Below are 20698 nucleotides of genomic sequence, written 5' to 3'. Positions count from 1 at the left end.
ACGGTCACAGCCGGCCACACTGGGACCGGAAACACGACCACCCACAGGGACGTGCACGGGTCACAGCCGGCCACACTGGGACCGGAAACACGACCACCCACGGGGCCGCGCACGGGTCACAGCCGGCCACACTGGGACGGGAACCAAAAGCTTGGCGCCCGCAGCTCGGCCTCGGCTAAGGCCTCTCCCGGGCCCGGCACCTGAGGCCCGGCCAGGCCCCCCCCCGGAGCCCCCCCTCCCCCAGCGTCCTTCCCGCGTGCTTCCCCCGCCCTGCCCACGGTCACTGGGGCAGGCGTGAAGGAGGGGCGAGCCGCAGCTGCAGCCTGACCTTGGGGGACAAAGTTCGACCCCGCACCCTGTTCTGTGTTCGCCTTCCAGATTCTTTCTGGAGCCTTCCATCTGGCTCTTCTCGGGGGCTGGGAGCGGGAGCTCTGGCGCCGGCCGGTCCCGGCTCCTGACTCCTCTCCGCTCGCTGTGTCCCGGGGAGCCCTGCGGAGGGGCGGGAGGGGGGGAGGGGGAGGGGGGGAGGGGGAGGGGGGAGGGGGGAGGGGGGAGGGGGGAGGGGGCCAGCCGTCCCCTGCAGGAAGGACTTCTGCCCACCCGTGAGGCGCTGCCCCTGACGCCGCCGACGCCACCGGCCTCCGGCCCCTCCTCCAGGGGGAAGGCATCCACCCTGCGTCTAGAAGTTTCTCTCACTGGGCTCTGAGGTCCAGAGGTGTATCGTGTGTGTGTGTGTGTGTGTGTGTGTGCGCGTGCACGCGCGTGTGTGCATGTGTCGGTGCTGGAGCTTAAGCTCAAGGTCCGGGAGCTCCTCCTTAGCTCTTCCCTCTCCAGCTTGGCCCTCGGCCCCCCTGAGCCACGCCTGCGCTTCGGCGTTTTGGTGGACTCCGTGGAGACGAGGGGGCCCCAGGCTCCCCTGCCTGGCGGCTTCGGGTCTCCGCCCTCAGCCTCGAGGAGCGAGGGTGACGGGCGTGAGCCACCAGCGCCCGCTGCGCCCAGTGAGGAAACACTGTCACGTGCGCATCCCTGTGCTCTCTCCAGCCAGTCGCGGAAACTCCGTGATGTGACTGCTCCGTGTGCGGGTTGGCTTTTTTGTCACCTTAATCAAGTACCCAGCCACTGGGTCTGGGCCGCTCACGAAGGAAGACGTTCATGGGGGCTCGTGCGCCGGGAACGGCAGGGAACGGCAGGGAACGGCAGCTCGAGCTTCCAGTGTTAGGAGGTGGAGTGAGAGGTGGGAGGCGTCGAAGCCGCAGCCTCGGCAGGGCTGGGGTCACTGTCGGAAGGTCCCAGGCCTGCTAGACCCCGGGCCCCAGCTCCGGGGCTCCTACGCTTCGAGTCCAACCACGGGCCACGACAAGGACGCCAGGGGGAAGGGCGGTGGAAGGGCGTTCATGATAGGACAGCTGCGGGGAGGCGGAGAGCTGGGCCGGGGTGGGGAAGGTCTGCCGCGTTCACACAGCCCCGGGGGGGGGGGGGGGGCTGCTGGACCTCGGCTTTGATTCGGCCCGTTGGCTTCGGCTTTGGCTCGGCCATTGGCCTCGGCTTTGGCTGGGGGGGCCTGGCGGGCGGCTTTGGCTGGGGGGCTGGGGGGCTGGGGGATCCTGGTGGCCTCCCACAGTGCGCCCTAGAGGCTGACCTCTGACCTCACCGTCCCAGTCCCAGCCTGGACCTCTCCTGGTCCCCCCCTGGACGGCCCCCACCCTCCCCTCCCCCCGCCCCGTCCACCCCCCAGCCCCTGCCTCGCACACCAGCACATGCAAACCCGCTCAGCCGGGGCCCCGTGCGGCCTCGGGCTCCGCCGGCCCCTCCTGAGCCCCGGGCTTGCTCTCAGGCGTCTGGGCTGGGGTGCCCCAGCGCACCCCGGAGAGATTCATAGGCACCTGCGTCTTGGTCTCCCTGCCCCGTGTGTAGAAGGCTCTGGAAGGAGAGTCAAAGGACGGGCCCCGGGCCAGGCGGGAGGCGCCGGGGGCCCCGTCACGTGGCTGCTGTTTGCACCGCTGGGATCCGTGGACCTGGCCTTGGCCTCCAGCGGCTGAGGGCACCTGGGAACGCACCCCGGGGGCTGCACGCTTGGGGCTTTCTGGGTCCCCCGAGCGTGTTTAGGGGAGAGCCGAGGACAGCGCAGAGCTGCGGCTCCTGTCCAGTCCACGGCCGCAGCCGAGACGGTGAGGGCGCTGCCCTGCAGGTGCAGGGGCGCCTGGCAACTGCGCCCCCGCCCGCCCCCGCCCCCGCCGGCCCCCGCCCCCCCCCACGGGGTGAACCGCGGGCGCCCAGCCCCAGGCTGCGCTCTCGAGGGAGCCATGGCGGGGAAGCAAAGCTCGGGTGCACGTCGGGGCGTTGCTGCTGGCGTGACGGCCCGGCAGAGCCTCTTGCTCAGAATTTAAGAAGTGAAAGTCGGGGCGTCCCTCGGGGAGGGCTTCGTCCCGTGAGGCGCACGAGCCCGGACGCCGGAAGGGCTGCGGCCCCTGGCGGAGCCGCTTCGGGTCTGGGGAGCCCGGGCCTGCGCTTGGGGGCGACGCCCACGGCCAGGCTCTGGAGGCGGCGAGGCGGCCCGGGCGGGGGTGCGGGGCTCCCCTCCAGCTGGCCAGCGAGAGGGCAGCGGCTCACACGGTGGGGCGCCAGCCCCGGACAGGGGGAGCCACGGAGCCAGAAACCACGCCGAGCAGCCGCCACACAGCACGGGCCACGGCATCCACGCGGGACGACAGCCCGGGGGGGCGCGGAGAGGGCCGGGCCCGCCAGCCCCCCGGGGTCCCCGCCCACGCGTCCCCCCCGCCAGCCCCCCGGGGTCCCCACCCACGCGTCCACCCGCCAGGCCCCCGGGGTCCCCACCCACGCGTCCCCCGCCAGCCCCCCGGGTCCCCGCCCACGCGTCCCCCCCGCCAGCCCCCCGGGGTCCCCGCCCACGCGTCCCGCCCGCCAGCCCCCCCGGGTCCCCGCCCACACATCCACCCTCCAGCCCCCCGGGGTCCCCGCCCACGCGTCCGCCCGCCAGCCCCCCGGGGTCCCCGCCCACGCGTCCCCCCGCCAGCCCCCCGGGGGTCCCCGCCCACGCGTCCGCCCGCCAGCCCCCCGGGGTCCCCGCCCACGCGTCCGCCCGCCAGCCCCCCGGGGTCCCCGCCCACGCGTCCGCCCGCCAGCCCCCCGGGGGTCCCCGCCCACGCGTCGCCCGCCAGCCCCCCGGGGGTCCCCCGCCCACAACATCCACCCGCCAGCCCCCCGGGGTCCCCGCCCACACATCCATCTGCCAGCCCCCCGGGGTCCCCGCCCACGCGTCCCCCCGCCGGCCCCCCGGGTCCCCGCCCACGCGGCCGTCCACGCGCAGGATGCCGGTTCCCCAGGCCGAGGCCACCCCGGCCACCGGAGGCCCCGTGTGGGGTCCAGGCCCCGTGTGGTCACCCCAAAGCCTGCAGTTTGGGGAAGAGGGTTCTCAGCCGCCCCCCAGCCCTGGGGAGCACGCCTGTCAACTCAGAGCCTCACCCCGCCCCCTCGGGCAAGCCAACCGCAGCCTCAGACTTGAGGACTCTGAGATTTGGAATGGGGGGCGCCCACTCACCGTGGCCGGGAGCGGGGTGAGGCCCCTGCAAAACCACAGCTGCCGTCACGCAGGGCGTGTTACAATGTGCGAAGGACCCCCACCGGCCTCGCGACACCTTCTGTCCACCTTCCGCAGGACGGCGGGGGGTCCTGGCCCCTGGCTGGGGTGAGATTGGATCCAGCCAGTCCTCACCTCCCCTCCCCTCCCCTCCTCTCCCTTCCCCTCCCCTCCCCTCTCCTCTCCTCCCCTCCCCTCCCTCAGCAAGCCCTACCCCTCTTTGGCAAGCCTGACCTCCCCTCTCTCTCCCTTTTTCCCAGCCCGCCCCCCCCCCCAGCACCGAGGAGGAACACTCCAGTCTCCCCCCAGCCCTGCACACCCCCCTCGGGGGACGGGTGACCCACGGGCCGTCTCCGTCCACAGCCGCCGCCGCAGCAGGTGGTGGAGTCCAGCTTCCCACGACTGGAGCGGACGAGGGAGGGGAGACACGGGGTGGGGGGGTGGGCGGGTTTGCACAGACGCCCCTCCCCCACCCCAGAGCGCTCACGCCCCCCCCACGCAGCGCCTCACCCGCCCTCCACCTCCTCACCCCCCCACGCAGCGCCTCACCCGCCCTCCACCTCCTCACCCGCCCTCCACCTCCTCACCCCCCCACGCAGCGCCTCACCCGCCCTCCACCCTCCTCACCCCCCCCACGCAGCGCCTCACCCCGCCTCCACCTCCTCACCCCCCCCCACACAGCGCCTCACCCGCCCTCCACCTCCTCACCCCCCCCACGCAGCGCCTCACCCCGCCCTCCACCTCCTCACCCCCCCCACGCAGCGCCTCACCCGCCCTCCACCTCCTCACCCTCCCCACGCAGCGCCTCACCCGCCCCTCCACCTCCTCACCCGCCCTCCACCTCCTCACCCCCCCCACGAAGCGCCTCACCCGCCCTCCACCTCCTCACCCCCCCACACAGCGCCTCACCCGCCCTCCACCTCCTCACCCTCCCCACGCAGCACCTCACCCCCCCTCCCACGCAGCGCCTGACCTGGCCCGCTCCCCCGACCTCCGTGCGGCTCACCCCACATCTGCGGTGTCCAGGTGTCCCCCCGTCCTTGCCACACCGCGGCTGGACGGTGACGGGGCAGCAGGGCCGCAGACCGAGCCGTGGGGAGGGGCCGCGGGGCCGCGCGGGGTGGGGGGAGACGCGGTGCTTCGTGTTGATCGGCGGGTGTTTTTGTTTCCGTGTTGATGGAAGAAGCTGCTGTGACCCGAGCCACGGGGTGCGCGGCCACGGAGGCGTCCCCAGCGCGAGCCGGGCACGGGGGCAGCGTGGTGGGGGGCTCTGACCGTTCACCTGCGGCCTGGCCAGTGACCCCGGGCTGCGGGGGGAGGGTCACGGCTTCGAGAGGGGCTGCGGGGGGGTTTCACAGCTTCGAGAGGGGCTGCGGGGGGTTCATGGCTTCGGGAGGGGCTGCGGGGGTTCACGGCTTCGGGAGGGGCTGCGGGGGGGTTCACGGCTTCGGGAGGGGCTGCGGGGGGGTTCACGGCTTCGGGAGGGGCTGCGGGGGTTCATGGCTTCAGGAGGGGCTGCGGGGGGGTCACGGCTTCGGGAGGGGCTGCGGGGGGTCACGGCTTCGGGAGGGGCTGTGGGGGGGTTCACGGCTTCGGGAGGGGCTGCGGGGGGGTTCATGGCTTCGGGAGGGGCTGCGGGGGGTTCACGGCTTCGGGGGGCTGCGGGGGGGTTCACGGCTTCGGGGGAAGGCCCCGGGCCGCGCTGGCTAGGATCTGTGCCCGCAGCACAGGGCACCAGCGGCGGCCTGACACGCAGCGCCGAGGCCGCCGGGCTCCCTGGGCCAGAGGCGGGGCGCGACGCTCACGGGGACGGCCCCCCAGAACGGGCCTCTCAGAACCGGCCCCCCACAACCGTTCCCTCAGAACCGGCCCCCCAGAACGAGCCCCCCAGAACCGGCCCCCCAGATCCGGCCCCCCAGAACCGGCCCCCCAGATCCGGCCCCCAGAACCGGCCCCTCACAACCGGCCCCTCGAGCCTTGCGGGCTGTGGCTGCGGGCGCGGGCCCTGCAGGCTCCCCGGGCTCTGGGCAGCGCGTCATGTCTTGGGTGTGCAGTTGGGGGCTGGGCCCGGGTTCCTGGGGCGGCCGGGGTGTCGGAGCGGGGGCTCCCAGGCCCGCGTGCAGTCGGGGGGGCCAGGCGCTGCTGCCCGCGCCCTCCACCTGCGGAGACCTGCGGGCCCCGCGGGAGCCGGCAGCCCCCCCAGCAGGCGCGTTCCCACGGGGGCCGCCGGGGGCCAGGGGCCCGCCCGTCCACGCAGAGGGCCCGGCTCCACGCGCTGCCCGGCTCCCCGCGCCGCCCGTCCACGCAGAGGGCCCGGCTCCACGCGCTGCCCGGCTCCCCGCGCCGCCCGTCCACGCAGAGGGCCCGGCTCCACGCGCCGCCCGTCCACGCAGAGGGCCCGGCTCCCCACGCCGCCCGTCCACGCAGAGGGCCCGGCTCCCCCGGGCCCGGCTCCACGCGCCGCCCGTCCACGCAGAGGGCCCGGCTCCACGCGCTGCCCGGCTCCCCGCGACGCCCGGCCCCGCCCCCCGCTCAGGCCCACGTGTGCGGGCTCCCGACCCTCCGCCGGGCCTCACGAGGCTCCACTTCCCCTTTCAGCCCGGCAGACAGGAAGCCCGGAGGTAATTTTAGCTGAACGTCTGCGGCGCTTCCCCCCGCGAGCCGGGGCTCCTCCGGGCCCGCAGCGTGGCCCACCGGCGGTGCTGGGGGCCCTGGGCACTGCTATACGGGGGCCCTGCACACCCATCTGTAGGGTGCAGCTGGCAGGAGGCCGTCTCTCGCCCCCCGAGTGCCGTGTAAGGAGTGGCCCTCCCAGGCCTGCGGGGTCCTCTGCCCGCGGCCACCCCTGTCCTTCCCGCCGCACCCCACTTCCTCCCAGTCCCCAGAGGACAAGTCACGACTGGGACGTCGCCCCGGCTGTGGCGGGGCCCACCTGTAGCCCCAGCGCGCAGGAGGCCGGGGCAGGAGGGTCTGGAGTTCAAGGCCAGCCTGGGTCCAGCGTTAGGCAGGTTTTAGTGCCCTCAATGAATACCAAGACTCAAATGCATGAGAGACTATTGCAAACTATAAGAATAGTCCTAGAATGGCAATTATTTTTGTCCATCGTGGGGCTTGAACTCGGGGCCCGGGTGCCGTCTCCGAGCTCTCCAGCTCAGTGACGGTGCTCTACCACTTGAGCCACAGAGCTACTTCTGGTTTTCTGGAGGTTAATTGGAGATGAGAGTCTCACGGGCGTTCTCGCCTGGGCTGGCTTTGAACCGGGATCCTCAGATCTCAGCCTCCTGAGTAGCTTGGATGGCAGGTGTGGGCCACTGGCGCTGGGCTAGAGAGAATTACAACATGTAAAAAATAAAAAGACCGGGTTTCTAAAAAGTATGTATACCATTTCAATTTTTATGAGTCTGAAATGTATATGTAAACACTGTAAGATTTTATGTCGTACACTAGACAAAAATATATCCTTATGTCTATAAAATACAAACATGATTTCAATTACCCTTAGGTGGTTTAATTAAAGCATTTTTTCTTTTTCGTATTTTGTGCCTATCCTGGGGTCTGAATTCGGGGCCTGGGTGCTGTCCCTGAGCTACCGTGTGGATCACCGCGAGCGCCCAACCACCGGAGCTACGGTTCTGCTGCTGCTGCTTTTGGTGGTTCATTGGCAATAAATGGCTTACAGACTTTCCTTCCCCAGGCTGGATTTGAACCGTGATCCTCAGATCTCCGCCCCCTGAGTAGTTTGGATGACGGGCGTGAGGCACTGGCGCCCAGCTTTAATAGATTTGTTTTTATATTTTAACTTATTACTTCTTTCTGATTAGACGGTTTTACCGGGTGAATAGAAAAGCCCAAGCAGAGCCGGAGCGGTGACCCAGGAACGTGACCGAAACATGGATACGCTCGAGTGACAGTCTCTGAGACTCGCCCTGCCTTTGTGCAGTCAGCCCCAGTGACTTGGCAGTTGAACAGCTGGGGGAGGTTTGGGAAGTCCCTCGTACCCAGCGCTAGCATCTTCCACGACAGGTGCAGCCTTCAGAACCTCAGCCCAGGTCACCAGGGCGCCCAGCTTGTGGCCTGGGCCCCGTGGGTGGGGAGCTGGCTCTGAGCTTGTGTCCTGGGCCCCCGTGGGTGGGGAGCTGGCTCTGAACTTGTGTCCTGGCCCCGTGGGTGGGGAGCTGGCTCCCAGCTTGTGTCCTGGGCCCCGTGGGTGGGGAGCTGGCTCTGAGCTTGTGGCCTGGGCCCCGTGGGTGGGGAGCTGGCTCTGAGCTTGTGGCCTGGGCCCCGTGGGTGGGGAGCTGGCTCCCAGCTTGTGGCCTGGGCCCCGTGGATGCATGGAGCTGGCTCTGAGCTTGTGGCCTGGGCCCCGTGGGTGGGGAGCTGGCTCTGAGCTTGTGTCCTGGGCCCCGTGGGTGGGGAGCTGGCTCCCAGCTTGTGGCCTGGGCCCCGTGGATGCATGGAGCTGGCTCTGAGCTTGTGTCCTGGGCCCCGTGGGTGGGGAGCTGGCTCCCAGCTTGTGGCAGGATACGAGATCCGCGTGTCCAGAGCTGCTCACGCAGCAAGCAGGTGGTGCGTGAGACCCGTCTGTCACCGAGGCTGTCGTCGGGGTCCTGCCCGGCCGCAGCTTCCTGCCGGCCCTGCGGCTCAGCCACGGGCCCTGTGCGCCAGCTCAGCGCGCCGGCCCTGCCCACTCCCCGGGCAGCAGGGCTCCTTAAGCAGCGCGGCCCGCTGCTGTGACGTTCGTGGCTTCCTCTTAGACGTGGAAGGAATCGATTGAACTCGAGGCTCCACCGCTGCTCAAATGTGTTGTTTTTACAGAGTAGGTTTTCCCCTCTAAAGTCCGTGCTGTGTGTGTGTGTGTGTGTGTGTGTGTGTGTGTCATGGCTTTGGAAGCTGGAGTGTGTGTATGTGTGTGTGTGTGTGCACGTGTCCTACCTCTGGAGCCTCTGGATCGGGTGCGGGAGGCAGTGGGCAGGGGGCCCGCGGGGGGCCCGGTGCTAAGGTGACGATGGTGCTGCCCACTCTGGGCCGGGACTCCCGCCCGGTGCTGGGCGAGGCCCGTGCCCACGCGGGGGCAATGAGCTGGGATCTGCGGGCCCCGCCGGCCCTGGGGGACAGCGTGGCCCTGGAGGGGGCAGGGCCCCCAGGGTGGCAGCCGGGACCCCGGGTCCCGCCCCGCGCAGACACCTGGCGGGGCTCCCGGCTGGAGTCTCGCGGTCCCCGTTCTCACCCCGCACGGCCGGGCCTGGGCTCCGGGAGCTGCTGCCCGGCCCCGCACCGAGCGGACAGCACCACTTCAGGCCGGAAGGGGCGGGAGGCCCTGGGGGGCCGAGGGTGGGGGCGAGGTCGGCGGGCCGGGCGACGAGGCCCCATGGGGCGGAGGCCGGGCGCCGGGCAGCTGTCCGTGGACAGAAGGAAACGGCTTCCTGCTTCCCAGCTGAGGTGCAGCTCGGCTGGATCACGCGCGCCCCAGGGCTCGGGGGGAAGCTGGGCGTCACCCGCCACGCGCGTCCCAGCCACGCGCGTCCCGGTGCACAGGGGAAAGCTGGCGTCGCTGGCCACGCGCGTCTGGAAGCTCACGGCAGGCGGGGACACGGGGCGGGGGCGGCTCTAGGAGGAAGCGCAGATGACCTTCCAGGGTTCCCGTGCGCGTCCAGCCAGCCCTGGGCCGGGGCCGCTCTCCGAGGCGCTGCCCTGCCCAGGACTGGGCCACCTCCCTCTTGTCTTTGGCTGCTCCTGGGGCTTGAACTCCGGGCTTCGGCGCTGTCCCTGAACTCCTTTTTGTGCGAGGGTAATAATGCTCTACAGTGCTGCTTCTGGATTTTTCTGTGATTAATTAGAAGAGTCTCACGGACTTTCCTGCCCGGGCTGGCTTCAAACCGTGATCCTTCGGTGGCAGACTCCCGAGTGGCTAGGATCGCAGGCGTGAGCCACGGGCGCCCGGCTCCTCCTGAAGCCGAGGGCCGTGCCAGCCGGTCAGCCAGCTCAGGTTCCCTGGACGTTGCGTCCCCCGTGGGACTGGGGTCTGGTGGGCGGAGGTCCGCTGGGGAGGAGCATCTCTACCCTGTGTCCTGGGGGGCGGCGGGGGTCAGGGTCGCACCCCGCCCGCAGCGCACGGGGGCGGGCAGCTCGTTATCCCCTTGGCTACCGAGCCTGTCTGAGTCCGTCCTGGAGCTGCGTCCACGGCCCCGCGGGTGGCATTTCGGAGCCGGGCCGGTGCCCCGGGCAGAGGCTCTGTGCGGCCTGGTCTTGGGAGGAAGGAGAGAAAGGGCTGTGAAGGGCTGGGCCCTCCCTCGTCCTCACCGCGTGCGGCTCTGGGGGTGGAGCCGGGGCCCGTGCCTGCCCGCGAGCCCCTGCTCCGCCCCCAGCGGCGCTGGCCGGGCCCCTCCTCCGCGCAGGGCAGCTCCACGGTGCCCGCACGGTCCCGAGGGTCACCCCGAGTTCGCCCTGGCGGCTCACAGGACCCGACACCGCGGTCTCCTCTTCCCAGGATGGCAAAGCGGGGCTCAGGAAGGGCAGTCGCTGCCCATCCCGGCCAGTGCCCTCCCCCTGCCACGGGAGGCCCCTCCTCCACAACCCCAGGCCCCTCCTGGTGGGCCGCAGGCATGGGGACACCTGGGTGTCGATTGTTGTTTTTTTTTGCCAGTCCCGGGGCTTGAACTCGGGGTCTGGGCCTTGTCTGTGAGCCTCTCCGTGCTCCAGGCTAGCACTCTGCCACTCGAGCCACAGCGCCACTTCTGGATTTTTCTGTGTATGTGGTGCTGGGGAATCGAACCCAGGGCTTCACCCATGCGAGGCGAGCGCTCTACCACTGATCACCTTTCCAGCCTCGGGGGTGTGGATTTTTTTCCGAAATCGGGATTGGATTTGGGACCTGGTGGCCCCTGGGGCGCCCCCCTGCCGGGCCGGGGGCCAGCTGCAGCCAGGCAACCCGGTGTCTGCACGGGCCCCGGACGCCCCACAGGGCGGAAGGGCCGGGGCTTCCTGGGCTTCCGCACGCGTGCAGAAACTTCCCGCACACGGTCGAGCCCGAGGGATGCCACGGCGCCCGGTCACCCGCCGTGGAAAGCCGATCACCGAGCCCTCGGGACAGGGCGGGGCGGGCGGGGCGGGGTCCCCGGGCTCTGCGAGGCCCACTCACCTGAGCGCTCTCCCTCCAGGGCCACAGCCCTGTCGCCTGCGGACAAACCAGAGAGGCTCGGTCACGTGACACGATGGGGCGGGAGCTCAAGGAGCCCCCCCCCCCCCCGCCACCCCCTCCAGAGAGTGCAACCCATTCCCTGAGGGGCTCCCCGCCTGCCCCATGGGGCGAGGGTCAAGAGTTGGGAAGGCGACGGGCAGTGTGCTCGCTCGCCTGCACCGCCACCCCACTGAGGACGGGGGGGGGCGGGGGGGGGCGCGCAGCGCGAAGCCGCCGGGCACCGACGTCCCCGTGAGACGCAGAAGCCGGCCAGGGCGCCGGGGCTCCAGCGGCAGAGCACTCGCCTTGGCACAAAGGGGCTGAAGACCACGCCCAGGCCCCGGGTTCAAGCCCCACAGCCGACCAACACACACAGCGGGCGTGGGCGGCGGGTCTGCGCGCACCTGAGCGGCGTCTCCGGAGGCAGCTCCGCCTCCCCCCGCAGCCGAGGCCCAGGGCGGCCGCCGCGGCCGCCACCACCAGGACGGGGAGGACGACGGACGTGGCCCTCCTGCGGGGGCTGGCCGGGCTCTCCGGGGTCCGCCCGCCCGCCCCAGCGGACGCCGCTGCGAGAGGAAAAGACCGCGTCTGGGGGAGGGGGCGGCTCCCGGCCTCCACCTGCCCGGGCTCCGCCCCTGTGGACGCCCGTTCTGGAACCTTCCCTGAGCGCCCGGCCCGGCCGGCTCTCAGCCTCCGGAGCGGCTGGGCCGATGGCGGCGAGCCCCAGCACCCACCCCGAGGCCCCCTTCCTCCCACCCCCCCCCCCCGGCAGTGCGCGGGGCCCCCACCCTGCGGGCCTCCTCCTCCCTCAGAGCCGCTGGGCTGGGCGGGCAGGACGACACCTCAGCAGGTCAGCGCTGAGCTGTCCGCGAGTGGCCCGGGGGGTTCTGGCCCAGCGCACCCTGCTGTGGGGTCCCCCCCCAGAACGCCCGGGCCCCGCCTGTGCAGCGGGGTTGAGATGGGGCCTTAGGATCAACAACGGGACGCAGGGTATCACAAGGACACCGGCACATCCACGTGTACCGCGGCACGGGTCACAACAGCCAAAATACGGAAACAACCCAGATGCCCCTCCGCAGACGAATGGATCCAAAAACGTGGTACCTGTGCGCAGTGGAACACTACATCGCGATTAGGAACGGTGAAATATTGGCATTCGCAGGGAAATGGTCAGAACTCGAACAAATCATGTTGAGCGAGACAAGCCTAGAACCCAGAGACTAGCGGTGCATGGTCTCCTTGATATAAAACTGTCGGGGCGGGGGGGGGGAACAGCAGAGACCAGGTCTGCAAAATAACAAACTTCTTTTCAAATGGTATTTCCACAGGTTTGAGTCAGTGACCCAACATTATGTAACTAAAACCAAACGACTACTGAATAAGCATAAAAAGGTCCAAGATAGCCCTATCAGAGGAGCGCAGTAGCTCAGCAGCCATGTACGTGTGAGTGTATAGGATGCGGCTAAGCAAGATGAACTCCACGAGATGGGAGCAGGAGGATTCTATCGCTGGCGTTACGCTTAATGCTCTAGGTGAATTCTCACGGCGTACCCCCGGTGGTCGCTGTACATGATTTTGGTGCACTGGATATTGCATATATGCCTACCTGAACCAGGGAAGGGGATGAGGGAGGGTGTCACACCCATGACAAGACCCGTACTCACTGCCTTATTGTGTAACTACACCCCTCTCTACATCACCTCGTCAAAAAAATTTCAATTAAACAAAAAGAACATTAGAAAGAAGATGGGGCCCCGGGAGCCCTGGGCTCCGGCTCAACGCCGGCTGTTCCAGGCTCGGAGCTGCGAGCGGCTTGCCGCGGCGGCGGAGGCTGGGCGGCCATCGCTCCGGGACCCGGGCCGCGTGGGGGCTCGGGGAGGGGGCGTCCCGCCCTCCGAGGGATCCCGTGGCCGGCCGGGAGAGGGCGCGGGGCGCCCGCCAGGCCGCCCACGTGGGGGGCGGGCTGCTGCCTCGACCGGGGAAGCCCCGCAGCCTCTGGGGGAGCCGGGCCCGCACCCCAGCACGGGAGGCCGGCCGGCCGGAGTCTCCCCCGCCCCGGGGCCGCCTCGTCTACAAAACGGGCTCGGCGCGGCCACGCCGACGGGCTCGGAGCTCTGGCCGCCGTGGGGACCCCCTCCCCGGCGGCCTCTGGATGCGCCCCGCGCCCCGCGCCCCGGCACCCACCTGGCCGGCTGCTGCCCGTGAGGTTCTGGCTCAGCAGCGCGTTCTCCACGCAGCAGCCCACGTCCACGCCCGGGCAGAGCGGGAGCGTCAGGACGCTGACCACGTCGTACAGGCCGCGCGCGTTCACGGACACCGTGTGGTTCTGCGGGGCCCCGGCCAGCACGCTGTTGTCCGTCTTGTTGATCCAGTACACGTTGGGCCTCGGGTAGCCGTCGGTGGACGTGCACGTGAAGGTGAGCTCCCGGCCCCGCGTGGGGCTGCTCACCACCGGCACGCTGAAGTTGGCTGCGGGGGGGAAGGGCAGGCGGTCGGCGGGGCCGTGGGGAGCCGCGGTCCCGGGCAGCGACTGCGCCCCAGCCCCGCTCCCGCGTGGCACAGCTGGCGCTGACGTTCTCGTCTAAATCCCGGTCTCACTCGGCGCTTCCTAGCGTACGTGCGCGTGTGTGCGTGCGTGTGTGTGTGCGTGTGTGTGTGCGTGCGTGTATGCGTGTGTGCGTGTGTGTGTGCAGTGTGTGTGTGTGTGTGTGTGTGTAGGTACTGGAGCCTGAACTCAGGGTCTGGGTGCTATCCTTTAGCTTGTTTTGCTCAAGGTTGGTGCTCCGCCACTCGAACCACACCTCTGCTTCCAGCTTTTAGGTGGCTAACCGGAGATGAGGGTCCGAGGGACTCTGCTGCCCGGGCTGGCTTTGAACCGTGACCCTCGGATCTCAGCCTCCTGAGCGGCTGGGATGGCAGGCGGGAGCCGCCATGCCTGGCTTTGACAAGTCATGTCTTTAAGTCCACTGGGAGGTGGAGAGCTCGAGGCCGGGAGGGCGACACGGGCTCTGGGGCGGGCGGTCTCGGGCTATGGGCCGTTTCCACGAGCTCAACGTTCTCCACGGCAGCCTCGAGGGAAGCACAGGGTCTCGAGGGACAGGGCCCCCCGCCCGGGAGAGGACAGGTGCCCGGCCGGAAGGGGCTCGGGTCCCCACGCCGGGACGGGCGGCCGGCAGAGGCCCTTACCCGCCACGTGCAGCCGGATCTCCATCCCCAAAATCCTCTCCATCTCCAAGGATTTCCTAAACACCAGGCAGCTGAACTTCTGGGCGTCGTCGGGGGAGACGTCCCGCAGCAGCAGGGAGAAGTCGCCCCGCCGCATGCTGTCCAGGGACAGGTGCGCGCGGCTCCGGTAGCGGCCGTCCACGTGGTCCTCGGAGTCGTTCCTGGACAGGTAGTAGGCCACCACGGTGCCGGAGCCGCTGATTTGCCAGTAGACGAACAGGTCGTTCAGGTCAAAGCTGCTTCCCCCGGGGAAGACGCAGCCCAGCCGCACGCTGCTCCCCACCAGGGCTCGGACGTGGCTCTCCGGGGCTCCTGCACGCGGAAGGACGCCGTTCAGGCGCGGGGCCGGCGGGCGCCGAGGCCGCGGGGCTTCCGCCCTCACGAGACTCGAGCGCCAGCCCCGATCCGTTAACACGGAAGAGGAGGAGACACCCCAGAAGTACAAGGGCGGGGGGGGGGTCCTCGGCCAGCTCACCGCCTCGCCTGCCCTCCCTGCCGAACGCAGAAGCCGGCCGGGCGCAGGCAGGGAGGCGCTGGCACGGGACCTTAGCTTGCTGTTTGCATGGTTTTTTAAAAAAAAATACGTTCGCTTTTCTTTGTCGTTGGCTGTGGGGCTTGAACTCAGGATCTGGGCACTGTCCCTGAGCGGGCACCCTACCGCTTCGAACCACTGCTCCACTTCTGCTTTTCCGGTGGTCGGTTGGAGGGAAGGGTCTCGCTGGGCCTTCCCAGCCCCCGCAGGCTCCAGACCGTGCCCCTCGGAGCTCAGCCTCCTGAGTAGCTGGGGTCACAGGCGCCAGCCGCCGGCGCCCGGCGAACGTGAACGGCCACTTGATGCCGCCACCCTCTGTGCTGGAAGGCGCGGCCAGGCCTCTGCTGCGGTGCTGTTCTTGCCTCTTCCGGAAACTTAGCGTTTTTCAGAGCTTTGTGGGACTGGCTGGGGCCAGGGGGCCAGGAGACCACGGGGCCAGGAGACCAGGAGACCAGGGGGCCAGGGGGCCAGAAGACCAGGAGACCAGGGAGCCAGGGGGCCAGGAGACCAGGGGCCAAGGAGTAGGGGACCAGGGGGCCACAGTTCTTCAGCTTGGAGCACTTAACCAGCCCTGCACACCAGCCCACCAGTGGGCCCCAGCTTTCTCTAAGGGGGACTGGGAAGGCCAGGAAGGCCTGTGCTGAGGTCTCCAGCGGGGACCTGCCTGTGCGGCTCCCCCAGAGCAGCAGCGAAGAGGTCTGGAAGTTCAGCCAGAGCTGGGTCCACCTCCCCCTATTTAAGCACCCCAAACTCACCCGCTTGCAGGCCACTGAGCAGCAGTAAGAACAGGCCAGGACTAAAAACAAACAAGAACAGGCGGTGGGTGAGAGGGCACCTCTTTGAGACTCGCCCCCAGGTGGGTGGACTTCTGGCCGGCCCCTTCTCCACAGAGTCCGGGGGGCAGGCTGAGCTGGGACTATTCCTCCCTGTCCCCCGGCAAGTCCCAGACCCAAGGAGCAGAGGTGATGTGGAAGGCGGCAGGCCTGGCCCTGGTGGGGCCGGGGAGCCGGGGACAGGGCGGGGCCTGGCACGGAGCCCGGGACGGGAGAGACATGCCTTCGGGGCCACCCATCAGCAGCAGCGCCAGGCAGGGGAGGTGACAGGCCTCCGGAAGTCCCACGTTTCAGATGCCCCAGAACCGGGACCCCTCACAGCCGCCAAAGCCCCTGGCATCTTTCCTCTCTTCACGGGGTGCACCCCGGCCACGCCCTCCCGGCCCAGGCCACCCCGGCATCGCCCCAGGGGGAGAGCTCTCCAGAGCCCCACGCCCCTCGCCTCGCAGCACAAACCCGTTTCTGCAACTCCCACAGAGGTGGAAGTCTCCAGAATGGGGTGCCCTCCGGCGCCCCTCACCTCCAGCCCCTGCCGGCGGGGCACCTGTGCTGCCAGCTTCCCGCGGAGCCCGGAGGCCGCCAGGCCGGTCCTACCCTTTCTTCCGGGAAATCAGCCGGGTTCGGGGAGAAGGGCGGTGGCGGGGCCCGGCGTCCGCGGCGTGGGAGCTCGGCCTCCACCGCGGCTCCCTCCCTCCCGCCCCGGGCGCCCGCGCCCCGCGCCGCCCCCTGCCGTCCGCGCCCGGGCTCTGCCCGCCCCGGGGAAGCGGAACTCGCCGGTGCCGCGGTCGCCCCGGCCCGCCCCAGGTCCCCCCCCCCCCCCAGCCACCCCGCGGACCGCTCACCTCAGCGGCATGGTGGGCGCCGGGGTCGGGGGGCCCTGGGGCGCGGAGGCCCGAGGCTGCCGCGATCCAGATCGAGGGCACCGGGGCCGTGGGGACCCGGGGCCGCCAGACTCGGAGCGGATTCCGGCCGGCTCCGAGGGCGCCCAGCCCGGCCCGCTCCGAGGGCGCCCCGGCTCCGAGGGCGCCCAGCCCGGCCCGCTCCGAGGGCGCCCCGGCTCCGAGGGCGCCCAGCCCGGCTCCGAGGGCGCGGATCCCCGCTCGCTCCGACTGCGCCCCGGGCTCCGAGGGCGCCCCGGCTCCGAGGGCGCGGATCCCCGCTCGCTCCGACGGCGCCCCGGGCTCCGAGGGCGCCCAGCCCGGCTCCAAGGGCGCGGATCCCCGCTCGCTCCGACGGCGCCCCGGGCTCCGAGGGCGCCCAGCCCGGCTCCGAGGGCGCGGATCCCGGCTCGCTCCGACTGCGCCCCGGGCTCCGAGGGCGCCCAGCCCGGCTCCGAGGGCGCGGATCCCGGCTCGCTCCGACTGCGCCCCGGGCTCCGAGGGCGCCCAGCCCTGCCCGCTCCGACTGCGCCCCGGGGTCCGAGGGCGCCCAGCCCGGCCAGCGGTGCGGCCCGGTCCCCGCCCTCGGCCCGGCCTCCCGTGACCGCCCCCAGACGGAGGCGGGGCGGAGGCCGGCGCTGACTTCCCACGGAGTGCCCGGCTCCGCCCTCTGGGCAGGCGGGGTCCGCCTGTTTCGGGGCGGGGAAGCCGAGGCCGGGCGGGCTGGGGGTGATGCTGCTCCCCGGTGCTGTCAGGTGAGGCCTAGGCGCCTCACCGTGCGCTTCCGGCTTCCCGGAGCCTGGGCCCGGCCGGCTTCCCGGGAGGAGGCCGGTTCCGAAGCACTCAGGCCCGGCGTCGGGGGTCTGGAGTCTCTCTGGTCAGAAGAACCAGGACCAGGTGAGCAGGGACGGCAGGAGGCTCCACTACCGCACACCCTGGCCCCCCTTCCCACCCCCAGCCTAGCGCCACCACTCCCCAGGGTCTGCACTGGAAAAGGTAGGGCACCTCTGTAATCCCGCCGCACCGGAGGCTGAGACCCGGGATCAGGGGTGGGGCACCGGGCAAGAGATTCTAAGCTTGATTTCTAACTCCAACTAGCCGGGAAAGCAGGAAGTGGAGCTGCGGTTCAAGTAGTAGAGCCAAAAAGCTGCGGAGAGCGGCCTGGCCCGGAGTTCAAGCCCCCAGTGCGGCCACAGAGGCCGGGAGAACCCAGGGCTTCACTTCCGGAGCCTGTGTGACTCGCCCTCTGCTTCCGAGCAGGTGCGCAGCCCTCGGGCCTGGGTCAGAGGCCGCCTGCTGGGGCTCCCCCACTCTACCCGCCCCATCAGGCCCCGGCTGCCACAGGGCGCCTTCTCCCTCCCGCAGTGGGGAGGGGGGAGTGAGGTGGGGAGGAGGGGGGAGGCTGAGTGTCCCCGCGGGGCTGGAGCACGATGACACCCCCCCGTGGTCCCCAGAGAGCCGGCAGGAGGGGTGCGTCCCCCCCCCCAACTGTGGCAGGCCCTGGCCTTCCTTCCTGGAGGCAGAAGGCTGGGAGCCGGGCCAAGCACTGAGGTGCAGGGGGGGGGGGGGGGTTGTTACTCAGCCAGCAGAGATCGAGTGGCAGGTAGGAGGACCCAGTCCTGCCAGCCCTTAGGACGGGCGCCAGGGGCTCGCCCCGTAACCCCGGCTACCCCGGAGGCGAAGGCCCGAGAATCACGGGGTGAAGCCAGTTTGGGCAGAAAAGCCTGTGAGGTTCTTATCTCCAGCCAGCCAGCAAAAACCCAGACGGAGCTGTGGCTCAAGGGAGGCTCACGGCGCTGAGTGCGAGAGGCGCTCCACGCCGGAGGCGTCGACCGCGCACCCCGGGCCTGCCCCGCGCACTGGGGGCCGCGGGCCGCGGGCCTCGCGCGTGGCCTGCATTCTCCGCCTGTGGCGGGGATCAGGCCGCTTCCTGGGGTTACTGTAATTGCCCCAGGCTCGGTGTCTTGAGCAAACACACCTTGGAGCTCCAGCGGCGCCCTCGGTTAGCGCGCGGTACTTATAAGAAAACACACCTAGCTTCCGGTTCCGGCCTGGCAAGCTGGGAGAGCAGCACGAAACTCCACTCACAATCTCCTGACCGCGCACGCGCGGGGGGTGGGGCCCCGCGGCTTCCCCCTGCGCCTCCGGGCCACCGAGGTTCGCGTCAGCCCGGTGGAGTCCAAGGTGGCCAGCACGTTGCAGCTGGGCCAGGGCCCCACCGAGCCGGTGGGGGGGTATGAGCGCCCGGAGGCCTTTCTGAGGAAGATGCACCACGTGTTCCTGGAGGTGGACGTTCTGGAGGGCACCCTGCCATGCCCAGAGTCTGGGCGTCTGTTCCCCATCAGCCGCGGGATCCCCGACATGCTGCTGAATGATGAAGAAGCTGAGACGTCGCTTTGCCAGCCAGCGTTGTGACATCCTGTGGCAGTGTGTCTTTTCTTCAATGTATATTGCGTTTTTACTGGTTGAACCCCACCTTGACCCATTAACACACGGAACACACACTTCTTGAGCTCCATAGTATATATTTTTTTCTTATTAAAGGTTCAAAAACAAACAAACAAAAAAAACCACCTAGGCAGGTGCCTGTGGCTCGCGCCTGTAACTCCAGCTACTCGGGTGGCTGAGATACGAGGATCGGAGTTCAAAGCCAGCCCAGGCAGGAAAGTCCGTGAGACCCTTATCTCCAATGAACCACCAAAAACCCAGAAGTGATGCTGTGGCTCATGTGGTAGAGCGCTCGCCTTGAGCTGAAGAGCTCAGGGACAGCGCCCAGGCCCAGAGTTCAAGCCCCGGGACTGACAAAAGAAGAAGAAAACAAACCTTTGCTTCCCTCACCGTCCGGAAGGCTGGCAGTCTACGCGTTCTTCCTCTGGGGGGGGGGGAGAGCAGTCCCAGCGCGCCGGCCTGGGCCCTGGCTGCGGCCTGTCCTGGCTCCCGCCTGTGGGCGTCTCCCCTTCTGGGCGGTTTGTGGTTGCGTGTGGGGATCCCCTCGGTGTTTCGGGGGCTCTCCCCATCTTCACGAGGCCTCATTCACAAAGCCCTTTGTGCCAGCGAGGTGGCCTTCAGCCAGGGGTGATTTCTTTTTTGCAGGGAGGGGCATCGGTCATTTGATCACAGCTGATCACGGGTGGGGATTGTACGTTGGACTCGAGCGTCCCGCGTTTCCGGGGTGCCGTGGCTCACGCCCGCGCCTCGCTGCCGGGGGGCTGTGATCTGAGGATTGTGGTCCGAAGCCAGCCAGGGCAGGAAAGCCCAAGAGATTTTCTCTCCCAAGTAACCACCAGAGAGCCAGAGGGGAAGCGGGGGCTCAAGTGGGGCCCACAAGCTCAGGGACGGTGCTCAGGCGCTGGGTTCGAGAGCCCCGGGACTGGTGTGCACACAGCTGTGCGTGCACACGCGTACACGCACACACACACACACACACTGAAAGACTCCTGAGGCGTGGGCCGTTCCGTGTGTTTTCAGCACGGCTCTGGGCCCCGTCCGCTCCGCTGACCGACAGGAGACGGACAGGCGTGCGTGTGGGGCTCGTGGCGTGGCCTCCCGTGCCTGGCAGCCGCCCGGGCTCGGCTCCCCTGCGTGGTGTGCTCGCCACCCGTGTGGTCCGCGGCGGCCACGGGCTCCGGCCTGGTCCTCGGTCACCTCCTCCCGGGGGGGGGGGCCGGCGCAGAGCTTTGCCTAGCCGGGAGGGCTGGCCGCCGGCTGCGTCCGTCTCTGCTCCGTGCGGCCCCCGTGGCTCCCCGCCTCTGCCCCAGCCCTGCGGACCCCAGAGCGCGCCCCCCGCAGGCCCCAGCGCGCCCTCCTCTCCTCCCAGTTCTTTAAGGAATTTCCACCGGCCCAGTTCTAATCCCACCTCCTTCCGCTACCCAGGCCGCAGGGCGCGGGGGGGCCGACCTGGGGGGGGGGCACACCCCAGCGAGGGCGAGCCGAGGGCACCGCCCCGCGCCCCTGGGGTCCGGGGGCCGGGCTGGCTGGGTGAGGGGACCCGGAGGGGGCCCGCCCGGCTCTGCGGCCGTGACCCCCCGCCCCCCGCCCCCCGCCGCGGCGTCTCACGCGCAGACAGCCACGGGGGAGGGGCGGCTCCCGGCCCCCCGGGCGTCGGCCGCATCCGCATCCCGCGCCCCACAGACGGACGGCGCCCACACGGGAGACAGCAGAGCACCGCGGAGGAAGCGTGTCTGACCAGTGTATTTCCAGCGTCGGTACAGCACACACCACCGCGTGGGGATCTGGCGCCCCCTCCCCCCGCCCTCCCCCCGCCCTCCCCCCACCCCCCTCCCCCACCTCCACGAGCCAGGGCTCGGGAGGGGCCCCCACGCCGGCCCGCAGAGCCACGAGGAACCCGGAGGCCGCAGAGCGGCCGGGAAGCGCAGTGGCCGCGGGACGGACGGGGAGCGGCGGGACGGACGGACGCCGCCGGGTTCTGGGAAGCGCGCGTTCCCGGCGCGGGGC

The 20698-nt window shown here is 69.9% G+C and overlaps 2 protein-coding genes across 3 annotated transcripts; one reads left to right on the top strand and one right to left on the bottom strand.

Moving 5' to 3' along the window:
* The first annotated feature begins 3329 nt into the window (after nt 1–3329).
* LOC125351592 (basic salivary proline-rich protein 1-like) lies at nt 3330–6233 on the top strand. Its single transcript, XM_048346452.1, has 2 exons — nt 3330–3706; nt 5462–6233. The coding sequence occupies exons 1-2, from the start codon at nt 3330–3332 to the stop codon at nt 6231–6233; spliced, it is 1149 nt and encodes a 382-aa protein (XP_048202409.1).
* Nucleotides 6234–9621: 3388 nt separating this feature from the next.
* Nucleotides 9622–16503, bottom strand: Icoslg (inducible T cell costimulator ligand). Of its 2 annotated transcripts, none has more exons than XM_048346151.1 (6): nt 16208–16503; nt 15288–15328; nt 13962–14312; nt 12960–13244; nt 10737–10772; nt 9622–9843 (listed from the first exon to the last, which is right to left on the bottom strand). In XM_048346151.1, the coding sequence occupies exons 1-6, from the start codon at nt 16216–16218 to the stop codon at nt 9740–9742; spliced, it is 828 nt and encodes a 275-aa protein (XP_048202108.1). In that variant the 5' UTR covers nt 16219–16503; the 3' UTR covers nt 9622–9739. The 2 variants fall into 2 exon arrangements, with proteins under 2 accessions (XP_048202108.1, XP_048202107.1); XM_048346150.1 differs by having other exon boundaries at nt 13962–14317; nt 15290–15328.
* Between the last annotated feature and the right edge of the window lie 4195 nt (nt 16504–20698).

This window comes from Perognathus longimembris, chromosome 5 (assembly GCF_023159225.1).
Source record: "Perognathus longimembris pacificus isolate PPM17 chromosome 5, ASM2315922v1, whole genome shotgun sequence".
NCBI classification, from domain to species: Eukaryota; Metazoa; Chordata; class Mammalia; order Rodentia; family Heteromyidae; genus Perognathus; species Perognathus longimembris.
This window is presented reverse-complemented; position numbering and strand designations above follow the sequence as displayed.